We start from the raw sequence: 13,171 nt of genomic DNA, 5'->3' as shown, positions 1-13,171 counted from the left end.
AAATCTTTTTAACTTTCTAGAGAGGCCTGATTAACACTTCCTTTTTGTGATAAGCAGTGCTATGTACTATAGTGGGGTAAGCAGATGAACAGGCGAGGAGAACCAGCGATGTACTATAGCTCCATTATTCGTCCGTGGGCAGACAGGGGACAGTCGAGGGATCTGTTCCCTTCTACAGGTGCCACAATAATCAGCTATGCTAACTTGATGGCGACAGACACCTGCGTCCAGGCAGAATTGTGCAGGCAGGTGTTTGCTTGCGTGCTTGAAAGTCCAATAAAAAACTGCAATTTAGAGGTCGTTCATGCTAGAATTACTTTTCATCAGGATTTCATGCGGCTTCATACCAACGCCGTACAATAGGAGGAATCGAGAAGCAGTCAGGCATGATGACACAGGTGGCACCGGGGCATCAAGAGACTTCGGTGTAAAGCACATTTCTCCATCATGACGATGCACTGATTCTCTATCCCAATGGAAGCTGCCTTCTGCTTAACCCTTTAAGGATGCAGACTTTTCATTTTTCTGTAGTTTTCATTAGTACCATTTTGGAGTATATATGTATTACATAACTTTTTTTTTTTTGAGGGGGGGGGGGGGGAGGTAAAAGAGCACATAGATTCTGCCATTATTTTGTCTCTTTACAGCGTTCACGCTGCGGCTTCACATAACTTTTTTTTTATTGTGGGTCGAGAGAATTACAATTATACCAGAATTATATATTTTTCTTTAGGATTTTGCACAATAAGATCCTTTTTTTTGTGTTTTTGAAAATATTTTTATAATGGGATTGCTGCATTCAAAGACTCAACTTTCAGGCTGCTTTCACACGGGTGACAAAATCGTGCAATTTTATTGCATGTATGTGAAGCCCATGCTTTCCAATGGGTTCATTCACATTAGCGATGGTTTGTAGGCTGCTACATTGCGAGAGAAAAAAAAATCGTGGCCTTCTTTATACATCCATGATGTTTTGTAGCCCATGTTTCCTTATGGAGCCTCCCTTTGTGTTGCATCGCATCACACGAAAAAAATGGATTATACCTACCTGATAATCAGGTTTTCAGTCGTCTCCACGACAGCACCAATTGAGATTGCCTCCTCCTGATAGGACAGGAACACACTGAGAGGTTAAAAGCTCCCCCCCCCCTTCCCCACTTTCCTCAGTGGATTCTAACGAATTGCCGGGGGTAGGAGCTCAACTTAAATTTTTTCCCTTAACCGGGGTTTTTTTTTTTTTTTTTTTTTTAAATAAAATTATATTATATATATGTTTTTTTATATTATATTACATAGTTTCTTTTCTATCAATTTAGGGGGGGAAGGTACGGGTGCTGTCGTGGAGACTACTGGAAACTTGATTATCAGGTAGGTATAATCCATTTTTTCCCCCAGTCGTCTCCACGACAGCACCAATTGAGACGTACCAACTAAAGTTTCCCTAGGGTGGGATTGCTGCCGAGAGGACTTTGCGGCCGAAGGCCATGTCCTCGCCTTGCTGCACTTTTACCCTATAGTGTTTAACAAACGTGTGGGGTTTCTTCCAGACTGCGGCTTTGCATATCTGCTCGACTGAAGCTGAGCTATGTTCGGCCCATGAGGATGCTACTGCCCTTGCAGAATGGGCTTTAAGAGCTAAGGGGATTTTCTTCCCGAGGGCCTTATAGGACTCTATGATGGCTAGGCGGATCCACCTGGCTATGGAGCTTTTTGCTGCTTTGCTCCCTTTATTTGGGCCACTGAACTGGATGAACAAGTTGTCGTCCCGCCTCCAGTGGCTTGTCACCTCTATGTAGCCTAGGACTGCTCTCCTAACGTCCAGGCAGCTTAGGGTTTTTTCTTCCTCGTTTTTAGGTTTACTAAAAAAAATGAGGGGATTATTATGTCTTGGGACCTATGAAAATGTGATACTACTTTTGGCATGAAGGCAGGGTCCGTTTTAAATACTAATTTGGTGTCCGAGGTTTTCAGGAACGGGTGGCGAATGGACAAGGCCTGCAGCTCGCTAACCCGTCTTGCGGAGGTGATGGCTACTAAGAAAATGGTCTTGATAGTAAGCATTTTTATGGGTAGTGCTTCGATCGGCTCGAATGGTACCGCTATCAGGGCCCTTAGGGCCCAATTAAGGTTCCAGTCTGGAAAAAGATTTATGGGTCTAGGCCGTAATCTAGTTGCTGCTGCTAGGAACCTGTTGACCCATCTGTTGTCTGCGAACTTTGTGTCACATATGGCGCTAAGGGCTGCAACCTGGACCTTCAGGGTGCTTTGAGAGAGGCCCATCTCTAGGCCCTCCTGCAAGAACTCTAAGATTAGAGGGATGTCCGGGATAGAATCCCCGCGATCCCCTCCCTGTCTCCATGAGGAAAACCTTTCTCCAAACTTTCTGGTAGATAAGGTGGGTAGTCTTTTTTCTGCTGGACATTAACGTTTCTACTACTCTCTCTGAGAATCCCTTCTCTTTTAGTGAGGATTCCTCAAGAGCCATGCTGTTAAGTGGAGCTTGTCTCGGCTCGGATGGCTCAGTGGCCACTGCGATAGAAGATCTGTCCAGGTAGGGAAGATGACTGGGTCCTGGACGCTCAATGTTGCTACGGGACCGAACCAGCTTCTTTTGGGCCAGAAGGGGGTCACCAGGATTAGTGTGCATACCTGAGTTCTGAAATGTTGTAAGACTCTGGGGATCAATGGTATAGGAGGAAAGGCGTACACCAGCCCCTCTCCCCAGTCTTGGCCTAGGGCGTCTACTGCTGTCGGACGATCTCCTGGCCGGAGGGAGAAGAAATTGCTTACTTTGGCATTTTCCCTGGTTGCGAACAGGTGCAATTGTGGGGTCCCCCACTGGTTGATCAGGATTCTGAATGCCTTCAGGGAGAGAGACCATTCTCCTGGGTCTATTTGCCTCCTGCTGAGAAAGCCCGCTTTTTGGTTTAGCGTCCCCTTCAAATGGGTTGCCGTGATCGAGAGGATCCGGCCCTCTGCCCAGTGAAAAATTTTCTGTGCGATGTTTTGCAGAGCGGGAGATCTTGTGACCCCCTTGGTGTCGTATATTGGCGACTGCGGTGATATTGTCTGACAGTATCTTTATATGCTGGTCCCGTAGCGAGTTCCCTAACTGCTGTAGGACCTGCCATACGGCCTGTAGTTCCCTGTAATTTGAGGACTGTTCTTTTGTCCTTTGAGGCCATGGGCCCTGAAAGAACTGGTTCCCCACATGCGCTCCCCATCCCCAGGCGCTTGCATCCGTTGTGATGTGAGTGGCTGGGTTTTGTAGCCAATGAACCCCTGTCCGCAGATTCTCTGGGGATGTCCACCAACGCAGGGATGTTTTCACCATGCTTGGGATGTACATTCTTGTCCCTAGAGAGGACTGCCTTTTGTCCCACGTGGATAGGACTGAGGCTTGCAGGGCTCTGGTGTGAGCCTGGGCCCATGCCACTCCTGGAATGCATGACGTCAAGCTTCCCAGGAGAGACATGGCTTCCCAAACTGCATAATCGTCTCCGTAAAAAGGTTTTGACTAGCCGTCTGATTTTTTGTATTTTCTCCTCGGGTAGGCAGGAGCATTGGGATTCTGAGTCGAGCGTTATACCCAGAAACGTTTTCTGTTTGTCGGGATCTAGGCTGGATTTTTCCCAGTTTATGATCCATCCTAAGGATTGGAGAAGTTCTAGCACTATCCCCAGGTGTTCCGTTAGGAGTTCTCTGGACTCTGCTATTATTAAAATATCGTCCAGGTAGGGTATTATTAGGACCGACTTCTTCCTCAGGTAGGCGGCTACCTCTGCCATAATTTTGGTGAAGATTCTGGGTGCTGAGGAGATCCCGAAGGGCAGGCATCTGAATTGATGGTGCTCTATTCCTTTGCCCATATCCACTGCGAGCCTTAGGTATTTCCGGGACCCCTCGTGGATCGGTACGTGGAAATAAGCATCCTTTAAATCGATGGATGCCATGTGGGCTCCTTTGGGAATCAACTTTATCGTTGAGGAGATGGACTCCATCTTGAATTTCCTGTATCTGATGCGGGTGTTCAGAGGTTTCAGGTTCACTATCGTCCGCTGTTTCCCGCAGGGTTTCCTTACTAGGAAGAGCCTGGAATAATGGCCCTGGGTTTCCTCGTTTTGCGGTACGGGGGATATTGCATTTAGTTGTTGCAGGTCCCCAACGCTTTGCCTTAGTAGGTGTAACTGTTGTTTGGAGCCTCCCGTGATAATGAATTTTCTTCTGGGGAGGGACACCAGTTCTATCCGGTATCCCTGCTGTAAGATCTTTGGGACCCATGGGCCTTCGGAAATCGTGGCCCCTTGATCCACAAAGCCCCCCAGCCTTGCCCCTATGGGGATGGCGTCAGGGTCTCTGCTGTCGGCCGCCTTCTCTAGAATCTTGTCAAGGTCTGGTCCGAACAAAAACTGGCCGTAGAACGGGAGGGCGCATAGCTTATTTTTTGAGGCTAGGTCGCCTGACCACGATTTCAGCCATAACTCTCTTCCGGCTGAGTTAGACCGGGCTGTAGCTGTCGCTGAGAGTTTGACAGTTTCGGCCGCGGCGTCCGCTAGGAAATTTGTTGACATACGCAGGATCGGAAGGGAATTTAGGATCTGTTCCCTCGGCATCTTATTGGTTAGGTGTAGCTGTAGCTGTTCTAGCCATACCCCCAGGGTTCTCGCCACACAAGTGGCTGCGATCCCTGGCCTAAGTATGTTTGCCGCTGCCTCCCCTGATTTCTTAAGAAGGCCCTCAGCTTTGCGATCCATGGGATCTTTTAACTGTGCGGCGTCCTCAAAGGGCAGGGTCGTTTTCCTGGCTACCTTGACCACTGGGACGTCTACCTTAGGTACCTCCTCCCAGCTTGCGCAAACTTCCTCCTCGAATGGGTACCTTCTTTTTACCCCTCTAGTGGAGAAGGAGCTTGCGTTTGGTTTCCTCCACTCTTTCTGGATTATTTTGGTGATATTCTTGTGGACAGGGAAGGTATGCTTGCACCTCTCCCCTAGTCCCCCAAATATCTCATCTTGTAGGGTACGTGGTTCTCTGGGCTCTTCCATTTTTAGTGTAGCCCTGACTGACTTAATCAATTCCATTAAATCGTCCTGATGGAATAAGTATTTTTTGTAGTCCTCCTAATCTGAGGACTCCTCGGCCGCCTGTTCCTCTTGCTCCGACCCGATAGAACTCTCGGAGTCGGAAGGCTCGTCAGGAACATATGCCCTTTTCTGGCGTTTCGCTGGCGGCGCCAGCTGTGACGTTAGGGCTGATCTACCTCTTCTTTCACCAGCTTCCTAACGTCCTCCCGATTCCTCTTTAACTAGCCTAGCTACGCATGCCTTGCATAGAGGCCTCTGGTACGTAGCTGGCAGTTTTATCCCGCCTTCCACGCATTTTCTGAGTTTTGTTCTGGGGGGGGGGATGTCTTTTTTTAACCCCCTGACAAATAAAGCATTTTTGCGTGTAAATATGCAATTTTTCCATACACAATACACTGGATGTTTGCATTGTATTTTTTGCGGGTAAATACGCAATTTTTCCATATACAATACATTGGATTTTGCATTTTGTATTTTTTGCCGCACTGGCTACTTACGGCCGCTGAGGCTGAGGTTTCAGCTGTCTCTGGGGCACTCATTACTATACCGGTGCTGCAGATACCCTGCGACCTGTAGTGGTTTGTTCTGGCTTCTCTCAGGTTCCTATTTTTTTTAAATTTTCGCGCTCCTGCCCTAAGCCCCGCCCCCTCCGCTCCTGATGCAGACGCGATGACGTCATCGCGCTGGACACGTGACGCGGCGCCCCGCCCCCCGCCGTCGAAGGGCTTCCTGGAGCACCGCGCTCTAACTTCTGCAGGGAGGACGAGGGGGACTGAGGCTCACGCTTTGTACCCCCCATGGGCCGCCGCGGGAGGAGCCTGGCCTGGGGGTTACCACCCCATGTGGCGTCCCGGGAGTCGTCTGGCTGGGAAGGGAGGACAGGCTGACCCACTGCCCTCCGATCCGCCCGTGAGTAGGCTTCCGGCTGGCTTCTCCATCAGCCCCTCTCCGAGCTCCTGCCTCCTGGCAGGACAGGAAGACACTGAGGAAAGTGGGGAAGGGGGGGAGCTTTTAACCTCTCAGTGTGTTCCTGTCCTATCAGGAGGAGGCAATCTCAATTGGTGCTGTCGTGGAGACGACTGGGGGAAAATGCGGTTTTAATACGGTGTGATGCAACTTTAAAGTAGGAAATCCTACTGTTTGAGCCCTAAAATAACCTCTGGCTGTGTTGAAAAACAAAACAATGTATCACCTAACAGGCACTGTCCACTCTGTTGCACTTCTCCTTCAGAGCTCCAGCACACTTGTTTCTAGTCTTCAGCCAGCACTTCCTGGTCAGGGGGTTTCAAAAACCCTGCCTCCGGGAAGCACTGGCTGATTGGTTCTTGAGTGCCACGGCTCAGCCAATCAGAGCCATCACATTGAATTCAACTCATCTGCTCTCAACTTATCCAGATCCATTTAGAACAGCATACTGTCCCATACTCTGTTATCTACTTTACACACAGAAATTATATAAATTGTGCCTTATAAGGACACCTGTAGTACCCACTAATAATGGTGACCCCTCCAGTACTGACCACTGTGACATCCCACTAGTACCGGTGGTTCAATCAGAGTATGTACCATTAATAACCAACATCTGCTTTCTATCACTGGCCACTTACTCACCCACTTGCAAATGCTTTGTTTGGGGGTAACTGTGTGTATTTTATATGCCAACCTTCGATGCTGCAGTGTATCAAACACTTTGGAAAAGTCAAGATGTATGAGCTCTATTGACTCTCCTAGGTCCAGTCTGGAACTTGCCTCCTCCTAGAAGCTGATCAGATTGGTTTGCAGAAGCGGTCGCTCAGAAACGCATGCTGATACGAAGTTATACAGCTATTTTTCTTGAGGTCTTTCAGGATAGCATCTCTTAGAAACCCTTGAAACATTTCACCTACTTTAGAAGTCAGACTTACTGGCCTATAGTTTCCAGGTTCACCATTTGTATATTGGTACCACATTTGCTATATTCAAATCCCATAGAACAGACCACATCACTAGAAATATGGTCTATCACATTACTTAACTGCATCTGAACAGAGGTTTGTATCCCATCTGAACGCAGCGATTTGTGTATTTTCATCTTTTGAGACAGCTCTGGACTTTTTCTACATAATGACAACATTTTAATAGAGAATTTACTCTAGCATTTTGCAGTTTATGTCTGTTTTCTACTCTGTATTTACAGCAGATCTATTTAATTTTCCCCTTTCTCTTCGACAATTCGCACCTCATTACTTTTTAAAGTGCCAACACTTTCCATATTAACCATTTCCTATTTCTATAATTCAATTACAGTGTAGAGTTAGTTTTACTTGGTTTCATCTGCACCTGTGCTGCTTTTATTTGCTTTGTACAGGTTTATCTCCTAATCAATCTTTAATACTTTTTCACCGGCTTGTCACTTCAGCAGTTTAAATGCTTTATTTTTTCTTTTTGACTGTTTATTGCCCCTTTTACATCTTTATTTAACCACATTCATTTTCTCCTGTTCCTAGCTTTTATTCTCCGAAGGCTAAACGCACACAAGCGTGACCCACGCTGCCTTGCGTGTCACACAAAACTTGTGCAAATATTAACTCCATTCTTTTGAACACCTACACACAGAAATCCCTAGGAAACACTTGCTGATCCTCCAACAGGTGTGAAATGTGTGCCGACAGATGGGCTCCTCCTTAGGTGGTCAACTGATGTCAGGTCCAACAAGCTCAGACATATTTGGGCTTTTGTGCTCTCCAATTAGTTTTTAGGGCAGCATAACCTGTGGAAGACCCTACCACACAAGCTCTTTAGAGAGGGCCACCGTTATAATGAGGGAGATCACTGCTTATCCTACTGACTGTATACTTATGATATGTAGCTTACTTAGATGAATATAAAAGGGTGAGAGCGGCCCAACTAACCTGCAGGTCAGTGTTTCCGCAACTTGTGTACACTACGTCTGTGAAGTCAGCACCCAATCTTTCAAAAAAAAGTTAATTTTTTCATAAGTTCTGGATGCACCCCAAAGAGTTCTAGAGTTCCGAATAAATTTTAAAGATAGTTCTAGCAAATTAAGCAAGAAAACCAACAAACAGTAATTTAGGGACCATAAAACTTTCACTCCGCTATCAGTGCCTAGACAAAAAAGTTTGTTTGCTGTTGCAGAATTCCTTTTAAGTGCGAACCAATCACATCCATATCTGTACCTTGTCATAAGTATGTATGTCATAAGTATGTATGTCATAAGTATGTATGTCATAAGTATGTATAAATATGCATGCCTCTTCAGATCCAATCCATAAGCCTGAAGAAGAACCCCTGCGTTGGTTCGGAAGCTCGCTATTATTACATCATGTATTTTTGCTAGCCATTAAAAGGTATCATATCTACAAGATTACGTCGTTTCTCTTGCTGAGAACAATCACATTTTGCTCTACTGGCTAACACAGTACCAGATCTTTGTTTTCATTACTCTCAAGTTAGGCACTAACAACCACTCAGGTTGAATCAGGGAACCCAAACAACCAATCAGGTTGCTGGAATATTGAATCAGAACCAATGAGGTTGCTGGAATTGCTCCATACTGCCGAGCTTGAGAGTAATATAGATATATGCTTCACGCCTACCTAGAAGCTTCACAACCATACTATACTTCCTGTTTGCTGCTGACCAGAGCATGTGACCAGTGATTGGCTGCAGCAGTCACATATCCTGGCCAGCAGCAACCAGGAAGTAAAAAGTGATTGTGAAGCAATTTTATGTAGTGGCAAAACCCCTTTAAAAAAAATTTCCAAATGGCACAAGTAAGAGTTGCCAAAATGATAAAGGACAACTCCTTCAAAAATAAATACAAAACCCCCCCTCAAAAATACTCACTGACGTTACAAACCACAGATCCCCGAGGAAGGAGCATCAGTCAGTATTTATTCATGACTAGGTGATATAGCAGCGTGCAACGCACAGGTATAGGCACAGGAATTCGTTATTGAAAATTAGTCTTTCAAAGTCGTTAACGGTTTTTCCTTCCAGTCTTCCATAGACTACTTCGATAACAGTCCGATATATAAAAGGAGCGAGGTGAAGGGGACGCAGGAGGCAAAGTGTTGGGTGGGGGAAGTTGAAGTAGGGAGAATTCTTGCGCTGTTCTGCTTCCGATATTAAAAGTAATTTCTTGAAAATAGCAAATTATAGGGCTTAAAACGTGTTTTTCGATCTCCCTTACGGGGGAGTCTCGAGTTTTATTATTATTGTAGGGTGCCATTTAAGCATTTTTTTGTTTTATGATGTGAAAAAATATTTTTTGCATATGATGCTTTCTTTTTACAATTTTTAAATGCATTTTTAGCAAATCTACACACTGCCTTCCTTCTCCCCATCTTTAGGATGGGTCATCAAAAGTTATGAGTTGGGGTCCGTCACTCAGGACTGAAGCCAAAAAGAAAACCGTACACTGGTCGGCAGCCTGACTAAGAGCTGACTTGCAGGGTTTCAAGTGTTAGACCCCCAACGATCAGCTGTGGATGAGCAATCCTGAGGATAAGTCATCAATAGTTAAGAGAAAACCCCTCTTTAAAATGACTAAATTGACAACTCAGGTCCGTACTGCACAGTGTCAAAGGGGCACGAATCTGACATGGCCAACATCAGAGCGGCTCCAGCAACAAGCTTATCAACTTGCAACACAAGATCATTCTACTTTGTTAACAGCACTGAGGGGATATGCTGGAGCCATCAATAATAGATCCCCTCCGCACAGTTAACAGAAGGTAGATTGACAACCTACATCTCACAATTTCAATGTGAATGGGATTGCTCCCCTACTGTTGCAATTTCAGCTCGAACTGCTGCTTTCCCTCTGAAATCCGCTTTTTCGACCTGAAGAAGTCAATCATCATGCAGGGAGTGGAGCTTAGCACACAGAAAGGCGGAATGCCTGCCTGGGCCAGTACGAGGGAGCAGGCTGTCCATTGGATAACTTGCCGCTGATTTACAAGTAATGGGAAAACACTGATTTTGGGGGAATGGTGCAAGTTTGAGCAGGAATAGAGCCCCACATTTACTTCCTTTACTGCCCACCTATTATTGGACTTGATTTATGTGAAAATTGCGTGGACAGACTCCCTTTACTATAAATGTTGCCAGTTTTGTTCTTTTGGGGGGGCATCACATTTTGATAGTTTCATTTGACACAATACTAAGACAATATATTTGTAGTTGACGAGTTGTACCGACGTCCTTCCTAAAATACTTTTCATGTGTCCCCATTGTTTTGTAAACTTATTTCACACACAAAGCCTTAAACATTTGCCTATACCATTTGCTATTTATTTCAGGAGGGCCGACTTCAAGGCTAATCAACTCCTAGGACTCGACATATGAATTCAGATTACAGGCTCCGAGCTCCGCATATGACAACCATTGTGTACAGCTATTGTAGTAAATCAAGCTGTAGCACGAAAACATTCCTTAAAACATTTGCAATTCTTCTACATAAATGTAATTTGCTCTGAAAGCCCGCTTCTGCAAACAGATAAGGGATTTGTGCTAACGGAGCGTGGTCATATTTTATAATAGATGGTTGGTAATTTCTCATATTGTCATCTGCTATGAAAAAAATGTAGATATGGAGGTTAGTGTTGCAGAAGGTAAGAAAAGGTTTCCAGCTTATTTTACTCTTTGGGTGTCTGAGTGCGGTTTCCTTTCTTGACTCTCTAAACGCCCCTTCAGATCCAAGTTTTTTTTTTCTCCACGAGTGTCATAGTTCCAAGATAATGAATCAAGCATTCTACATACGCTTTATAAATAAATGTAGCTTTTGTTCGAGATCTGAGATTGCCTTGCTTGATGGCTTAAGTCAGCAACGCTGTATGGTCCCTGTCAGTTATGTCTATAGAAATCACTGAAGTGGTATAATTTGGGTGTCTTTCTGGAGAGGCTAGTAATTAAATGTCAGATGTCAGGCAGGGCTCCCTTCTTCGCATAGAAAAGGATTTCGCATTTTCTCTCATTCACATCAGGACACCTGTATATTTTTTCAGGCCTGACCTCTTAGACAAAGTTCTTTGCAAATCGGAACCCAATTTGCATTAGAATTCGGGGGTAATGAGGTGCAAATCCAGAGACGTAAGTGAATAGCTTTTTGCATTAGAACATGAATAAAACATTGCACTTCAGATATCAATTAAGAGCCATCTCCCGGTAATGATCTCAGTCGTTTTATCATTCTCCACAAATCACTAGTAAAAGTCAGACACACAAAAAACCCGTAAACTTAGAAAGCATATACTGTATTGCACAAAGTATATCCAACAAACGGATGACAACAGTTGAGCGGACAAAAATTTCACTTCCACATGCTGAAGATCAATTTATTAAAGAGAAGGTTGGAACCCTAATACTGTAGTTTTTAACTATTCAGAAAGGAGGAAAGGAAAAAAAACAAAAAAAACAAAAAACAGGCTTCACAAGCTAACAGTCAAAAATAACAATACCCTGATTTTGTCTTAAAATCTAGAACATTCGAGTAAACTCTTCCTCGCTAAAAGGACAGTCACACTGTACAAACACGAAACGTAGTCAACGCTGCCTTTTAAGGCCTCTGACTGTAAAAAGGTGCACAACGACTCTGTACCAAAAAATGGGGTCAAAAATATAATTATATATTAAACTGCTATTTCTTTATTTACATACCCTATTCATAAATAATTAACCAAAAAAAAAGACTTGACTTAGCTCGATGATGGGTCGTAAGAACGGATGAAGCAAATGAGAAACAAGATTATTGCTCCAACAGAAAGTAGTATTACTCAAGATATATTGTCAGAGCAGGCCAGGGGCTTCCATGCAGGCTCTTGGTACCACACAAGTTGTCTTCTGAAGCTTGGTGTCGAAAGGTGGCGGCATAAAAACCATTAACGCTGCACACCCCCCCAACTGAGCGAGTGAACTCCACCAGGCTGGACACCTTCACAGGGCGCCCTTTCATATCTACAATGCCTATTTGAAGAAGTCGTCTCCAATAATAAGGAATTGGAGGCCTCCGATTAGTTGCGAGGCTTGAAGTTTGGATGTGATGCCTTCAAGAACTTTGTACCATCTACACTTTTCTTCAGAGTGATGCATCCAGTGGTTAGATTGCCTTTATTTCACAGCAATTTTTAATCTTGCTGAGAATTGGCTGATATGGTTGGAAACAAAATGTTGACCTTTGGTAGTTTACTATGGCTAGTTGACCACGGCTGACATTTCATCCCACAGCATCACTGCCATGTGGCATAAAGAACGCAAGGTAAATTAAATTAAGGACATTTTTCCCAATTCTGAATTCTATTGCCCAAAAAGAACCAAACCATATTCTGATTTGGAGGTAAGAAATGGACTCTTCCGATCATATTTGCTAGTTTATATTGCAGTATATGGTTTTTCTCCCCACTTACACTTCTACTCCTAGATAAGCATCGCATCAAACATTTAGCATCAAAACATGCTCATTTGTTTCACCCTTATAAACCTACAAAAACATCTTGCCGTTTCCCCAAGGCCCTTCTCAAAACAGAAGCAGTGTCCTTTATGAAAGCCATAGTGCAACATCGTACATATTGTGAGTGCTCGTAGTTGACGATTCACGACGTCAGTGCCTACACCGTCCCCCCGGCAGTACCCTGCTGATTCGTAGTGCAGATGTGCTGTACTTGCAAAAATGCTTCTTCACAGTCCCCTGTCCACAGGAAGGGGGTGCATCAGTCCATCGGTCCTCTAAAGGGTCCGCACTGCTACAGGGTAGAGGAGAGATAAGTGTTCAGCTCCTTTTATTGGAAGTTTTCTGGTGGTGTAGAAATGGATGACTTCGGGGACGCTGTCAAAAGGAGGACTGTTCTGACCCAATATATATTTTTCTTTGGCTTTTGACAGTTTCATGTGCATAAATCCTTGGCTGCTCCTGGAAAACACAACAGAACAAACAATTAATCCAAAACCCAACAGTAACATCCATTTAAGCACTCAACATCTGTTTGGTTCAAGTCACACAGCGGATATCCGAAAACAAAGTAGACCGAACCTTTGTTGGAAACCCCTGTAGTACACTGCGGATGCTGTTCCTCTAAACGTGTATGGGA

At 44.6% G+C, this 13,171-nt stretch overlaps 1 protein-coding gene across 1 annotated transcript in view; it reads right to left on the bottom strand.

Moving 5' to 3' along the window:
* Nucleotides 1–11,320: 11,320 nt before the first annotated feature.
* The window catches only part of SHB (SH2 domain containing adaptor protein B), a 118,968-nt gene continuing 117,117 nt past the window's right edge, over nt 11,321–13,171 (bottom strand). Inside the window, exon 6 of the mRNA XM_066604391.1 lies at nt 11,321–12,993. Coding sequence (XP_066460488.1) covers nt 12,810–12,993 — 184 coding nt within the window. The 3' untranslated portion in view covers nt 11,321–12,809. The remainder of the gene's footprint in view (nt 12,994–13,171) is intronic.

Source organism: Eleutherodactylus coqui, chromosome 5, assembly GCF_035609145.1.
Source record: "Eleutherodactylus coqui strain aEleCoq1 chromosome 5, aEleCoq1.hap1, whole genome shotgun sequence".
Classification (NCBI taxonomy): domain Eukaryota; kingdom Metazoa; phylum Chordata; class Amphibia; order Anura; family Eleutherodactylidae; genus Eleutherodactylus; species Eleutherodactylus coqui.
This window is presented reverse-complemented; position numbering and strand designations above follow the sequence as displayed.